Below are 13,697 nucleotides of genomic sequence, written 5' to 3'. Positions count from 1 at the left end.
ATATAATTTTTCATGCATTGCGGAAAATATAATTTAAAAAAAAAGGATCAACCTAAACGGGATTCGAACTCTCAACCTTATGATTTGAAAACCGACAGCTTACCAATGAGCTAGCACAAGGACTTCTAGAATTATGCTTCTAGCGATGTATAACGGATCTCAAGATAATTATGACATTCATATCCATTACAAACGCTGTTTCTGTTCTACTTTGACTTTTATTTTAGTACTCAGGCGATAATTATGTTCTATTTCTTAACTTTGAGCAATCTTTTACATATGGAAAGATTCTTTAATGTATTTAAATGTTCCATTACGTATGGAGAGCTAAATGGCAAACAAGCATGTGCTGACATTAAAAAAAAAAAAAAAAAAGGTTTCGAAATATTGTATCATTAAGTATTTCAATCAATGTTGCTTTTTTAAACACTTGGTAACAAGTCTTATTATATTTAAAAGAAGAAAAACACATCTGCAAACTTTTTCCCGATTGCAAAGGCTGGCTTGGAGGTTCGAACCTGGCTTACTTTTTCCCGAAGATACCCGAAGCTGGACTTAGAAAATTATTGCCTCAAAACACCAGTAAAGAATGCGCTCAACCTTTTTGAGACAAGGTGTACATGTCTGTAGTTCTGGTACACATTGAAATGCCCAACCACAGTACTGTTGCACACCACTAGAAGAGCTAAAACAAAATTGCGCAATCCTTTGATAAAGAGGAGTATCGTGCGATACTTCGTTTTCTCCATTTGAAGGAAAAGAACGGTGCAAGAATCCATGCTGAATTGCTGGAAGTATATGGCAAGAATGTACAATCATATGAAACATTGGCTAGGTGGCGCAGACACTTTCAGTGTGGTCAGACAAGTCTCAATGACAAAGAATGAAATGGCAAATTATCTCTCTGTGAAGAACCAGGAATCGTTAGAGAAGTGCAGACCCTAGTACTCGCAGATCGGCGTATCGCAACCGACGCGATAGTGAAAAAAACGAAAATCAGTCATGGATCAGTTTTCAATACCTTGCATAACATTTGACACATGACAAAGGTCGCCGCCCGCTGGGTTCCGTGACTGCTCAAACTCACTCAAAAAGCACACCGAATCGAGCCGGCAGGGAGATGTTGCAGCTGTGTCAGCCAATCCAGACGTCTTCTTTAAACGTCTAATCACCACGAGTGTTAGGTGTACCATTATGACCCCGAAACAAAGGACCACAGCAAGAGTGGAAATATGTGGATTCACCATCAGAGAAAAAGGTGAAGACTCAACCATCGACGGGCAAAGTAATGCTGAGTATTTTCAGGGACTGCCACAGGATGGCGCTAACAGATTATGCTCGTAGGGGCAAACCATTACAGAAGCATATTATTGAAATCTCCTGACGAGGAGGCTATCACGACGAAGCGTCGAGGGAAGCTGTCCAAGAAGGTCTTTTGCTTCAGAACAACGCCCCAGCTCATTCTCCACAGGTTACAGCCACACTCTTCTTTGGGCTATCAAATTTTGCCTCAATCCCCGCATTCTCCATATATGGCACCCAGTGACTTTTTTCCTCTTTCCATGGATGAGGAAACCATTGTGTAATAGACATTTCTGGAATGACGAAGAGGTAATTTTCGAGGAGCAACATTTCCCGAACAGTCAAAATGAAAACTTTTACAACCAAGGTCTCCGCCAAGTCATCCATCGTTGGGGAAAATGCGTCGCATTTAAGGGAGAATATGTAGAGAAGGACCAACACCATCACCAGATTTCATGATCACAGTTTGTTTTTTTCGAGATGATAATTAAAACTTTATGAATTACCCTTTGTATATTGAAAATGATCTATTGCAAACAAATTATTGCATTACAATCACATGAAAAATACCTATGCCTTACTGCTTACAAACTTGGAAAACTGACTCAATCATCAGTATTCGTATGATACTGGTATAAATTACGAAGAAGCACCAACAGGATGCGAGCAGGGATTTAGTTTAATTTGCTTCAATCAGACCAGCAATAAGTACTACACCATTATCAAGCACCTTTCAGATCGGTTATTGTGGTCTGTATTTGGCAGGACTTTTCGTAATTTTATACTGAGATAGCATATCATTTTTAACTACACAGAGAATCATATACAAAAATACAGATTTTCTACATCTTGTTTGCAGTACTGATAGTTCTTTACTAAGTTCCAAAACAAAGTGTGAGTGAAGCACATGATTAGAAATACGTATAGAAAACAGAAGTACAAATATAGAACAGAAATGGAATTTTATTCATTTTAATGAACATGATTTTGCTTTACGCCCTTATGCAATTACGAGGCTATGAAGGATAGGACTTAGTATTAAAGTGGCATTCAAACCACTATTCTCGTGTGTGTTTGAGGGAATTGTACTCTTAACCGAATTTGAACCTGCGACTACGTGTACTTGCACCAAAAGTGCACATTCTCGTCACTGGAGGACAGCCACATTTTAAAGAGATGTTTTGTCCAGCATGAGTAGTCTCCCCCTCAGTACAAGCTTGAATCTATATCATATATTCACACATCTCTGCAACAGAAGTTATCATCATCATTTCTTAAAATTAAATAAATTAGAAACAAAAATAAAACTTAGAGATCCCAGCTGAAGAGATGGTGTTTAACAAGCATGTCTCTGACACCATCCTTCAGTGGCTGTGACTGTTCCTTTTTGGCCGGCAACTCCCAGTCGCGGTTCAAATTAAATGCAAACTGAGACAAAATCCGGAGTTCACATTTGATCTGGACCCAGCCTGGGCTGTTGATAAAGCTCCATGGATGATACCTGAAATATTTCAGGAAAAAAGTATGAGTTACATACAACATTATTTTACAAGAAAAATAAGAACTTTCTTTTATACGACTTCTACTCACAAATGTAAATAAGATGTTTTAATAGGGTGAACTGCAACAAAAACTTCCAAGTGACACAACACATATTCAACAATATCTCATCTTCCGATGAAAATAAAGGTTTTAAAAGAGAAGAAGGAAGTAATTTTCTTTGTTAGAAAAACAACATTATACGTTTAATTCTGAATACAATGCTTATAGGAAATTATTTTGAAGTACAGCATTTCATTTCATACAGTGTTCTGTAACATATTAAACGAACACTGCACACAGATTCATCCTATAATGTACAAAATCACTTTGTGCTTTATTTACGGATGCTTATCTAGATCATTACGAAGATTTAACCATGAGAAAAAAATCATCTTCAAGGATTAATTATATAATACTAAGCTCATTCGGTAAATAACTGGAATGTGTTTCTGCAGAATATTCAGTGCAAGCATCAAACTAACTACATTACTATTTTTCAACATAGCGTCCCCCTACCTCAATATATCTATGCCAGCACTTGACAAGGGCACAGATTTCACTGGACTTTCTCGTCATTCTGGAAAACTGAAAGTATGAGATCGGGCTAATACGGAGGATGGGGTACAGATTCAAACTGTAGGTTCTCGGTGATAAACAATGCGGCACTGGCAGTGTGGTCTCACATTGTTATGGAGCACAGACACATCACTGGACACCACATCACGTCTTCTCTGCTGAATGACTGGTTTCAGTTTTTTTTTTTTTTTTCACGCGAAAGACTTGAGTAAGTTGTTCATTTATATTCAGTCTAGGCATGTAATGCTCACAAATCGGCCCGCTGTGGTTCCAAAACATTTTAACATGACTTTTCCAGCACTCCGCTGAACATGCACCTTCTTCGGTCTGGGAGATAGCAATTAGGAATTATATTTCTACGCGGGCCACATTGAAGGAAGCGGCCTGGGATCTTTAACATCATCCAAGCATTTGCCTGATGTGAATAAGGAAAACCCAGGAAAAACTTCACTCAGGATGGTTGGCCTGAAAAGGTGTTAACACTATTCTGACCGAGTGTTCCACAAGGAACCTTCAGTCTCGGAGATAAAGGATATCTCAATTCCATTGTTGTCATCTTTCGTTCTGGTGGGCATTTACCTCCACTTTGAAGTAATTTCATACACAACAATACACCGCTTTTCCTGTATCAAGTCTTCCACTTCGGTAACGTTGCTTTTCGTGACTACAACGCCTGGACGTCTGTTTGAACTTCTCATATCACTTATAAACTTGTGTTCGAATTACAGTTATATGTATTGAACACTAATATGGCGATGAATTTCTATCGGTCTCACGCTTTTACTCAACAGAAATCTAATTATACTCCACTACTCCAGTTTGGTGAAATCCTGTAAGGGTGCTGCCGCTTGTGTAACTATTTCTCTGTGTACCATGTGCGACGTATACATGCCAGCTTCAGCTATGACCTCTACAATAACCCACACCACTTGACGTAAGAGCCCTTTTTGTGGGCTTGAGCAGCTCCAACGTCGTCTGTTAGGATTGACTGAACTGCGTGGCTTCGAAAATTGGGAAGCACCGGCTGGGAATCGAACCCGGAACCACGCAGACGTGAGTTCAACATTCTAACTACTCAACTACGGTGCCTCCTTTCAGCTCTATGATGCAATAATAATAATAATAATAATAATAATAATAATAATAATAATAATAATAATAATAAATAAATATATATATATATAAATCACGGTCGAATTTTAGATTTTTTTTTACACTTTTCCGATTATTTATTGAATGAGCCTCGTATTTTAAACAGACAAAACATCAGATCAAGAGAAAGACACAATTACTATAAGTAGTGAGACCTAGAAATTTCATCTGCAACAACGACAGACGAAACCTTTACCTGCGAGGATAAAAGTGAAACTTTTTTTTTTTTTTTTTTTGGTTTAACATCCCACACTTATGCTCTTTAGGCTAAGGGAGATGGATGATTAATGAAAATGAGTGATTTAGAAATTAAATTTTCTGTGCTTTCCTACCGGGAAGAGCGAGAATAAATCGGTTTCCGTGAACAATTAGCCAACTACAGAACTCTGTTAATTAAACTTGTTTTTCTCTCACTGTACTCATTCTACATGCAAGTTTCTACATAAACTTGAGTTCACTCCATATCTCTTGACCCTTTCGTCACTCAAAAATGAAAGGTAGATTAGAGAAGTAATTATGACACGATATGTGATACTTGTCGAAGTTACCCGACGCGGATCAACAAGGGGAAAACGTATACTCACTTTAAATCAGGAATGCAATGTAGAGTAAGAGATGAGTATACGTGTTTTTTTTTCTTTTGAAAATGGTTGTGCGCATGCCTACCAAAAACTTGAGCGATACATTACTGGCTACATCTATATGTATTGAATCTTGGATATGGGGCAAAACTTTTATCGTAATTGTACATTAGATTATATTAACACTATTCCAAGCATAAGGCATAATACTAACCGTAGTTGGTTAAAATTATGATTATGATAGTATAAGATGTCGCTACTTAAGTAACCTAAAAATATTTTATAGATCGTTTAATATACCCGAAGAAGTAGTTTCCCAACACCCACAATTACTTCCAGAAAGTGGCACATCCATAATAATAATAATAATAATAATAATAATAATAATAATAATAATAATAATAATAATAATAATAATAATAATAGTAGTAGTAGTAGTAGTAGTAGTAGTAGTAAGAATTATATTATTATTACTACTACTACTACTACTACTACTACTACTACTACTACTACTAATAATAATAATAATAATAATAATAATAATAATAATAATAATAGTAGTAGTAGTAGTAGTAGTAGTAGTAGTAGTAGTAGTAGTAAGAATTATATTATTATTATTACTACTACTACTACTACTACTACTACTACTACTACTACTACTAATAATAATAATAATAATAATAATAGTAGTAGTAGTAAGAATTATATTATTATTACTACTACTACTACTACTACTACTACTACTACTACTACTACTACTAATAATAATAATAATAATAATAATAATAATAATAATAATAATAGTAGTAGTAGTAGTAGTAGTAGTAGTAGTAGTAGTAAGAATTATATTATTATTATTATTACTACTACTACTACTACTAATAATAATAATAATAATAATAATAATAGTAGTAGTAGTAGTAGTAGTAGTAGTAAGAATTATATTATTATTATTACTACTACTACTACTACTACTACTACTACTACTACTAATAATAATAATAATAATAATAATAATAATAATAATAATAATAATAATAATAATAATAATAATAATAATAATAATAATGGTAGTAGTAGTAGTAGTAGTAGTAGTAGTAGTAAGAATTATATTATTATTATTATTATTACTACTACTACTACTACTACTACTAATAATAATAATAATAATAATAATAATAATAGTAGTAGTAGTAGTAGTAGTAGTAAGAATTATATTATTATTATTATTATTACTACTACTACTACTACTACTACTAATAATAATAATAATAATAATAATAATAATAATAATAATAATAATAATAATAATAATAATAATATCGTAATAGAGACGATAAGAAGTACAAGTAAATGATGATTAAATATTGTAACACATATGGTCCATGTAACACATATGAAGTAATCCTAATTGAAATTCGCTAATCTACACTTCTATAGGAAGAACTGAAATTAAATAGTTCTATTGTAAATGACAACTCTAATGCCATCGGAATTCGAACCCAGGAAGTAATCAACAGCAGGGGCGGATCCAGGGGGGGATCGGGGTGATCACCCCCCCAGAAGAGGAAGCTTTCTTATTTTATATATATAAATACAACCCATATCAAACTTTGGAGCCCTTAAAAGTAGCAGTATGACAACTCACCCCCCCCCCCCCAGAAGTAGGTCCTGGATCCGCCCCTGATCAACAGGCTATCAAGATAACTTTTCAGCTACTTGAGAGATCTTCGAGTGGGGAGGGGGAAAATAATCTTTTGGCTAAAATTTCTTAATGGTACCGAAATTCACGTCGATAGAAGTTTACATCATTATTTATTTCATAAATTTGTTTCGAAACTTCAATTGTAATGCCTTACACATTTCACAACTTTACTTAAATTCCAGGAGCCATTTGTGAAAGATGCTAAGTTCACCAGTTTAAATTAACTATCTTCTACAACAATGCTTTTCTCTTATCATTATTATTTTAAAAAAAATGTAATTTCCACTTACCACATAATAAAAAGTTAATTAATTAAAAAGAAAACAAGGAATTACCATTTATGCACAACTTCAACACACGAGCAAATGACCTCCAGCCATAGGTGAAGCACTTGCTCATTCAGTCCAAGGCAAATAAGGCTTCGTAACTTAACATCCATCTGGACGTGAGCATTGTCATGTGTTAAATTCACAGCCTGAACACATCTATACAACAACTGCAAAACAATAGAGTAGACAATTAAGAAATAACAATACTATATAAAAAGTAACAAGGATTTGCATTAAAGGTATAGCTTTCATTTAAAAACAGAATATTTAAAATTACTGTATAATCAGTTATTCACTGTTAAGATTATTTACTTTTAAAAATTATATTTTGGAATGATAGTAAAGGCACGAATTTCTCCTTGGTGTACAGATTTCATTACCATTAATAACACTATAATAAAAGGAGTTAGTGATTTCAATAAAAGAAAATTCTTTCATTATTGGCTAATGTATCCTTCACACACATACATTACTGAGAGTAATATTTTTTCTTTAATTGGGCTACGGAGGGAGTAGGAGTAAGAGATATTATTAGTGTAGTTAAGAGAATCAGTGAAAAATGTATATAAAATAAAGAATGTATATGCAATTACTTATCAAGCGTATGGAATACATTATAATATAACGAATTACTCATCCACTAATGTTCTCAGTCAATTTTTCTTCCAATATTTCAAGTGCTACACTCAGGTACCCCTCAGGGACGAATACAAACTTAAGTCCTTTTTTACATTAAGATTAAAAAAAAAAAATCAACAATGAAAATTTAAGAACAACTGCGTAAATTTTAACAATACTGATGGTAACTTGCAGTTTCCAGAAAACCGTTAGTTATTCCTGTTATATTACTATATACAAAAAAAATTTTAATATATGTACAAAGATTAGTGCACTGTTCAACTAAACTAATATCTTTTTTTATGTGTCTTTTTTATAGATTCCAAATTTATTAACAAATCGATTCTTCTATCGTCGAATCAAAGTCCTAATTACTTGCCAAGAGACCTATTTCAATCGTTGCGTGGTCAATGTAGCGAAGTCACACTATTATCATATTTTTGGATTTGCTACCATAACACGAATTTTTTAAGTTAATATATTAAGAATGAATTATGTATATCACAAATATATGTAATAAAGTTTTTAAAGCTAATATTTGTTTTTCGTTTCTACTGATCTAGTTAGTAATATGCTGTTTCAATCTCTATCCAGATTTCCTTTATCTGTATTTAATGAGAAAGTACGCTAAAGAACACTCATATTCTGCACCGAATGTTTGGCTCCTCGAAGATGCTTTGATAACTCTGAAATAGGTTCGTTTCTTAACACTTGTCAGATTACTCATTGTGTATTCTGACCAACCGTTAGTGGTCTAACCCCACTGTTAAGATAAAAGCAGTTGTAATAAATGCAAATTTCAAATCCATTGGCAAGAAAATACTCCAGACTCAAGACTTACTAAAATACTCCAATTTTATTCAGAGCTACGGTTTGATCTTCCATGCGTTTACTACCAAGCAGTTCGCTCAAACTTTAATTTTGAAAACATGGCTTCTCTCATTTGATTTGCGTTTGGCCTACGTCCCTGTCATGTGAGCTTCCGAAGACAGAAACTCACTTTTAATAAAGGATGCTAGATAAAATTTATGTTAAAGGAATAACAGGTTAAAAGGTGAAGGTAGCAGTCTCCCATCTGAGACAATTGATCATCACTCATGATCATGAATTACACGAGGTAAACAAACAGAACACTATGAAGTCCGAAATCTCCCCCTCTTAAGAGGCGGACTCAATATTACACTAAAAGTCGAGTCTTTCTGCCAATTCACCTCAAAGGACTCGAACCCTCATTACAAGAATTTGTATAAAAACATAATATCTAGCCGCTAGTCCGAAAACAGACTAGTTTTACACGAAGTCAAACTGGGATCTCTAGTTAACAAAAATAACCTATTTTCCATAAACGGAGTAGAATTAAAAACATAATTTATTCAATTCCATTACTAAATTCTTAAAATATAAAAAAGCCTATTTTTCTTTTGCAATATCAAGGGAGGATATTGCAAAAAGTAAGACTATAACATTCCAAATTTCCTATATAAAGCTCTAGGGATCTCATGGACATACAATGCCCGAGTCTCTGACATTAGTTAAGGGAAAGTATTTCTGACATACAGCCCTCTCTTAAAGCTTTCAGCTGATCCACGAATCCCCTCTATAAACTCAAAAGTAGAAGAAAATGATCCACTACCGAGAGCTGTCAAAGCTGTAAACCAACCAAATGGCTCATAGACATTGAATCTGTACACATGATGGAGTACCTCTTTTATATGCCTTTGCTATAAAGGAGGAATATAGCAGTATCTATGAATGAAACATTCTTTAAAAAACTAATCGAAAAAAGTATAGATTTAATGGATGAAGAAAACTAGCTCGCTCCCAATTTCACCTTGCCTGCCTTAACTCTGCTGGCATTTTGTGAAATAACCGTTATCTACTGCAAGTGTTGCTAGCTAAATGAAAATGCTAAGAAATAAAGCTCTATTTGATTTATTACTCCAAAACAAGAAATAGATATAGAATACAAACGTTTTCCATAGCAATAATAAATAGAATGAAATATGCACTGTAAATAATTATATATCCAGACCTGGAATTAATTACAATTATAGTAAAATATATATATATATATATATATATATATATATATATATATATATATATATGCAAGTGGCACTAAAAGGGCACATTTACAGCCTTCTAAGTTGGACACCTGCGGTTCCCAGGAATGTGTCCAAATTAAAGGCGTGTTTAAGATAGAGGGGTAGGACTTTTTTAATGTTAGAAAATTATATGCTATTGTATTTCGTATCATACATATGTAAACATAACACAGTATTTTAGAATAGTTGATTTTATTCTACATTGAACGTATAAAATAACGCATACTGTACGTGTATACTTACATTTATTGAAGGACATCGAAATAAGATGATCATGGAAGCACCACAAGAAAATAACGATCCCTCTTTAACTATGTATATTTAAAAAAAAATAATAACGTCACACGTTTATGCAACGAGGTTAAGGAAGATGGTGATGATAATGAATGAAATGTTCGAATGAAGACAGTTACAGGAAACATGAGAACCCGAGAAAACCCACGTACAGGCTTTTTGTCCACCACAAAGCCACTTAGCGCGAACTAGGATCAAACTAGAGTCCATACACATCTTTCATTATGCAGTAGTAAAGTAGTAGTTGTTTAATTTACAGTCACACACATAACATATAGCTGAAAGCTAAAAACTGACAGGAATTACACTGTACCCACTTGAAATTAGTTTGCTGTTTATTTCAACTTACAAAACTATGAAGACTTTAAGAAAGAGCCAGTACGGATTGTTTCTTCTTACTTTTCCAACCTGCTCTCCCTCCACACATTTTCAATTGTCTTTCTAATATCGAACGAAGTTCTCAGCATATATATATATATATATATATATATATATATATATATATATATATATATATATATATATATATATAAGATAATAGATGCAGCCAACAATTTACTGGGAACTACAAGTGACCGCCAGTACTGAGAAAATTTACGTATTGTTCGAAGATCTTGTTGTGAAAAAGAATTTAAGTCTCTGTCTGTCACTGAGCAGAAGTATCCAAGTGTAGCACTCGAAATATTGAAAGAAAAATTGACTGAGCAACATTAGTACCTGAGTAATTCCTCAACGTATATGTAGTTTGATTTAGGATAAGTTATATATATATATAAACTTCAGAATTGTTCTTTTCAGTTTCTTCGTCTTAAGAGAAATGTTCATTCTTCGATGTTTACATCTTCATCTTAACTAAATTATTTGCTGTATCAGTCTACATCTTTACAGGGATTATAATTCTTTCAATCGTTTATACTCTTTCCAACGCTTTCCATTTCAATAAGGAAAAATAATAAGAAAAAGGCTGTTTGCACTTCTTGGAAGTCCAAGATAGCGGTACGTCCAGGTTACAGAGATTTAAATATGTAGAAACAAATAGGAGTTTTTCCTGTTAGAGAATAAGTGCCCAAATTAGAGGGGGGTCCGAGATGGGAAGTTATATTGATTTTTCGACTACGATTTGACGACAGACATAAATAAAGCTAGGTACGAGACTCGTATTTTTAGGAGTCCGAGTTGAGAGGTTATATTGATATTTTTGATATATATAAAATTCATTCTTAACCAGGTACTGCATGAATTACGAAAATGAAATAAAAAAAAAATGATCTACTACGAAATTTTATTCACTTTTGCAGTGGAGATCGAGGAAATTACACTGAAACTAATTTGTGTATTTTTGAATCCAAGTTTCCAGTATGTGCCATATATGGGACAATATGCAATAAATATCTTAAAACTACTGTGTATTGAACAGAAACTTGTACCTTCCATAAACGATACATAGTGTGAAAATTTTAGCTATATATGTCAATTGTGTTTACACACAGTAAATGCTACATAGTGAAATATAAGAAGCTCTAGTCACACATTCACCAGTGAAATAGAATTCAGAATAACCACTAAGTAGTGTGAAACTCTAAGAAGCAATTGTTCTTTTTGTTCAATGATAGATGCGCGGCACACTTCATTCATCGAACAGATGATTTTCCAGAACAACAGATGGTTTCTTGTACCTTTGGCGTTCATCATTCATTTCAGGCCGATGTTTAACGGTATTGAGCCTTACCTCTGAGACTGGTACTCTTACTGCTGGTCCTTTGTGTCTATTTGCTTCCAAATGTGCTTCAATGTCTCTACTTGGACGACTGAACCTTTCTTTCCGTTTGTCTTCCTATAAAGTACAAGACACTCTGCAATTTCTGTTCTGGACTGAAGTAAGTTCAGCATTTCACTTAAGGGTTTGCCTTGCTGAATCGTAACCCGACGATACAAAAGACACCCGGAAACTAAGGCGAAATCTAGCATATGCGTGAAAAATCGAAAATATCATTTCCTTCAACGAATTCTTATTTTCTACAACAGCAATACTGGACCCAGTAAATCAGCCCATTCCCATATGCTTGTTGTAAACCAGAACTATGCAGGGACAATCAATTTCTTTGAACGTCTTCTCTGAAGAAACCATCTACACTCTCCTATGGGTTGACACCCAACAAATGCAGACATCAAATTTACTGGCTTCTTGTCGTACCAACGTACAAATGGAATTTCTTTCCATCTATCACTGCGGTGGTTTCATACAAACTCCTGTCTTTTTGGCTCGATTTGGCTCGACTCGACTCGAAACTCGAGTCGAGTTGGAGGAAATTTTTCGAGCAAAGTTCTCGAGGCGAGCTCAATGATGTCGGTTTCGAGTCGAGTCGAGTTTCAATGAAAACTCGCTCGAACTCCCTCGTGCCGAGAGAGGGAGGATGAAGTTCTTTTTTAAATTTTTCATAAATTTTTTCATTAGATTTTGGAGGCCATTCCTTCCCCTTTGTGGTACATCCACAAAAATTAGTATGTGAAGCAATGAAGTAGTCCCCTACATGATAATAACCTGTATATGTACTTGTGTTTATAGAGGAAGAGGGGGTAAAAATTTGGCTAATTTACATTTAGTTTCAGAACGGTTCCATATAAGGCAAGATATATTTTACTGAAGTGATCTAGAAGCATAATTCTTGTTCGTATACATGATCAAGTAACAACTGATGTAGACATTTTTTCGAGCTACCCAATGTTTGAAAGAGCAATTAAACGAGCTTTGACGGAATAGTTTTACTCTTACACTCTTTTTTTCTATGTTGCTGGTTTTTTTTTTTTTTTTTTTTTGTTAGCATGTCTTTGTGTAAAATGGCAAAGTTATGCCAATAAATGTGTGCAGCAAAAATGTTTTGCATATGGACGTGATACTGTCGTGGGGGAGGGGAGAGAATGTCTAATTCAATGAATGTTTTTTCTGCGCATTTTTTAATACTTCCTACATAAAACGAATTCATTACGCAATGACAGCAATGGCTATCTTTCTTATATTACTGTCACAAGTATGTGGCCTACACATTAGCATAATTTTGTCAACGCAAGTGACTGCAAGAGTTGCCAAGGCCCCGCAAGTCAAGATTGTCATATTTTTTAATGATTTTTATGTATGTTCGTTTCTACAAATACGGCGGGAATTTCACGAATGTTACCTCGTTGGAATCTGTGGTCTATAAGCTTTCCAACTGTGCATAAATCATGACTCTGTGATAATTAGGAGGGTCACCAGACCCCGAACGTGAGAGTCTACCATTTTGTTAAAATCCCTGGCGAGCGTCTAAAGGTTAATTGTGTTGTTATGCTGTAGACACTAATCATTGTTAGCTATCCATGTTGCAGATAGAGATGTATCTTGAAAACTGTTCAGTTAAAATAAGTCATTTGCTCCTTGTAGGCTAGTCACTGCTCTTTTCTATGAGTTGTACTGTATTTGTCAGAGTATTTCTTCTAGCTTATGATGTGAGAAATG

The 13,697-nt window shown here is 34.2% G+C and overlaps 1 protein-coding gene across 11 annotated transcripts in view; it reads right to left on the bottom strand.

Moving 5' to 3' along the window:
* Window positions 1-515: 515 nt before the first annotated feature.
* The window catches only part of LOC145689601 (small G protein signaling modulator 3 homolog), an 83,265-nt gene continuing 70,083 nt past the window's right edge, over window positions 516-13,697 (bottom strand). For 10 of the 11 annotated variants that reach the window (XM_081763805.1, XM_081763795.1, XM_081763790.1 and 7 more), the window contains exons 16-17: window positions 7,194-7,354; window positions 516-2,803 (exon numbers count right to left, since the gene is read on the bottom strand). In XM_081763805.1, coding sequence (XP_081619931.1) covers window positions 2,611-2,803; window positions 7,194-7,354 — 354 coding nt within the window. In that variant the 3' untranslated portion in view covers window positions 516-2,610. The remainder of the gene's footprint in view (window positions 2,804-7,193; window positions 7,355-13,697) is intronic. The other variant, XM_081763815.1, reaches the window with a different exon arrangement.

The sequence above is a fragment of the Thermobia domestica genome, chromosome 1, assembly GCF_964235325.1.
Source record: "Thermobia domestica chromosome 1, izTheDome1.hap1.1, whole genome shotgun sequence".
NCBI classification, from domain to species: Eukaryota; Metazoa; Arthropoda; class Insecta; order Zygentoma; family Lepismatidae; genus Thermobia; species Thermobia domestica.
The sequence above is the reverse complement of the archived record's forward strand: the minus strand, read 5'-3'. Positions and strand labels throughout refer to the sequence as shown.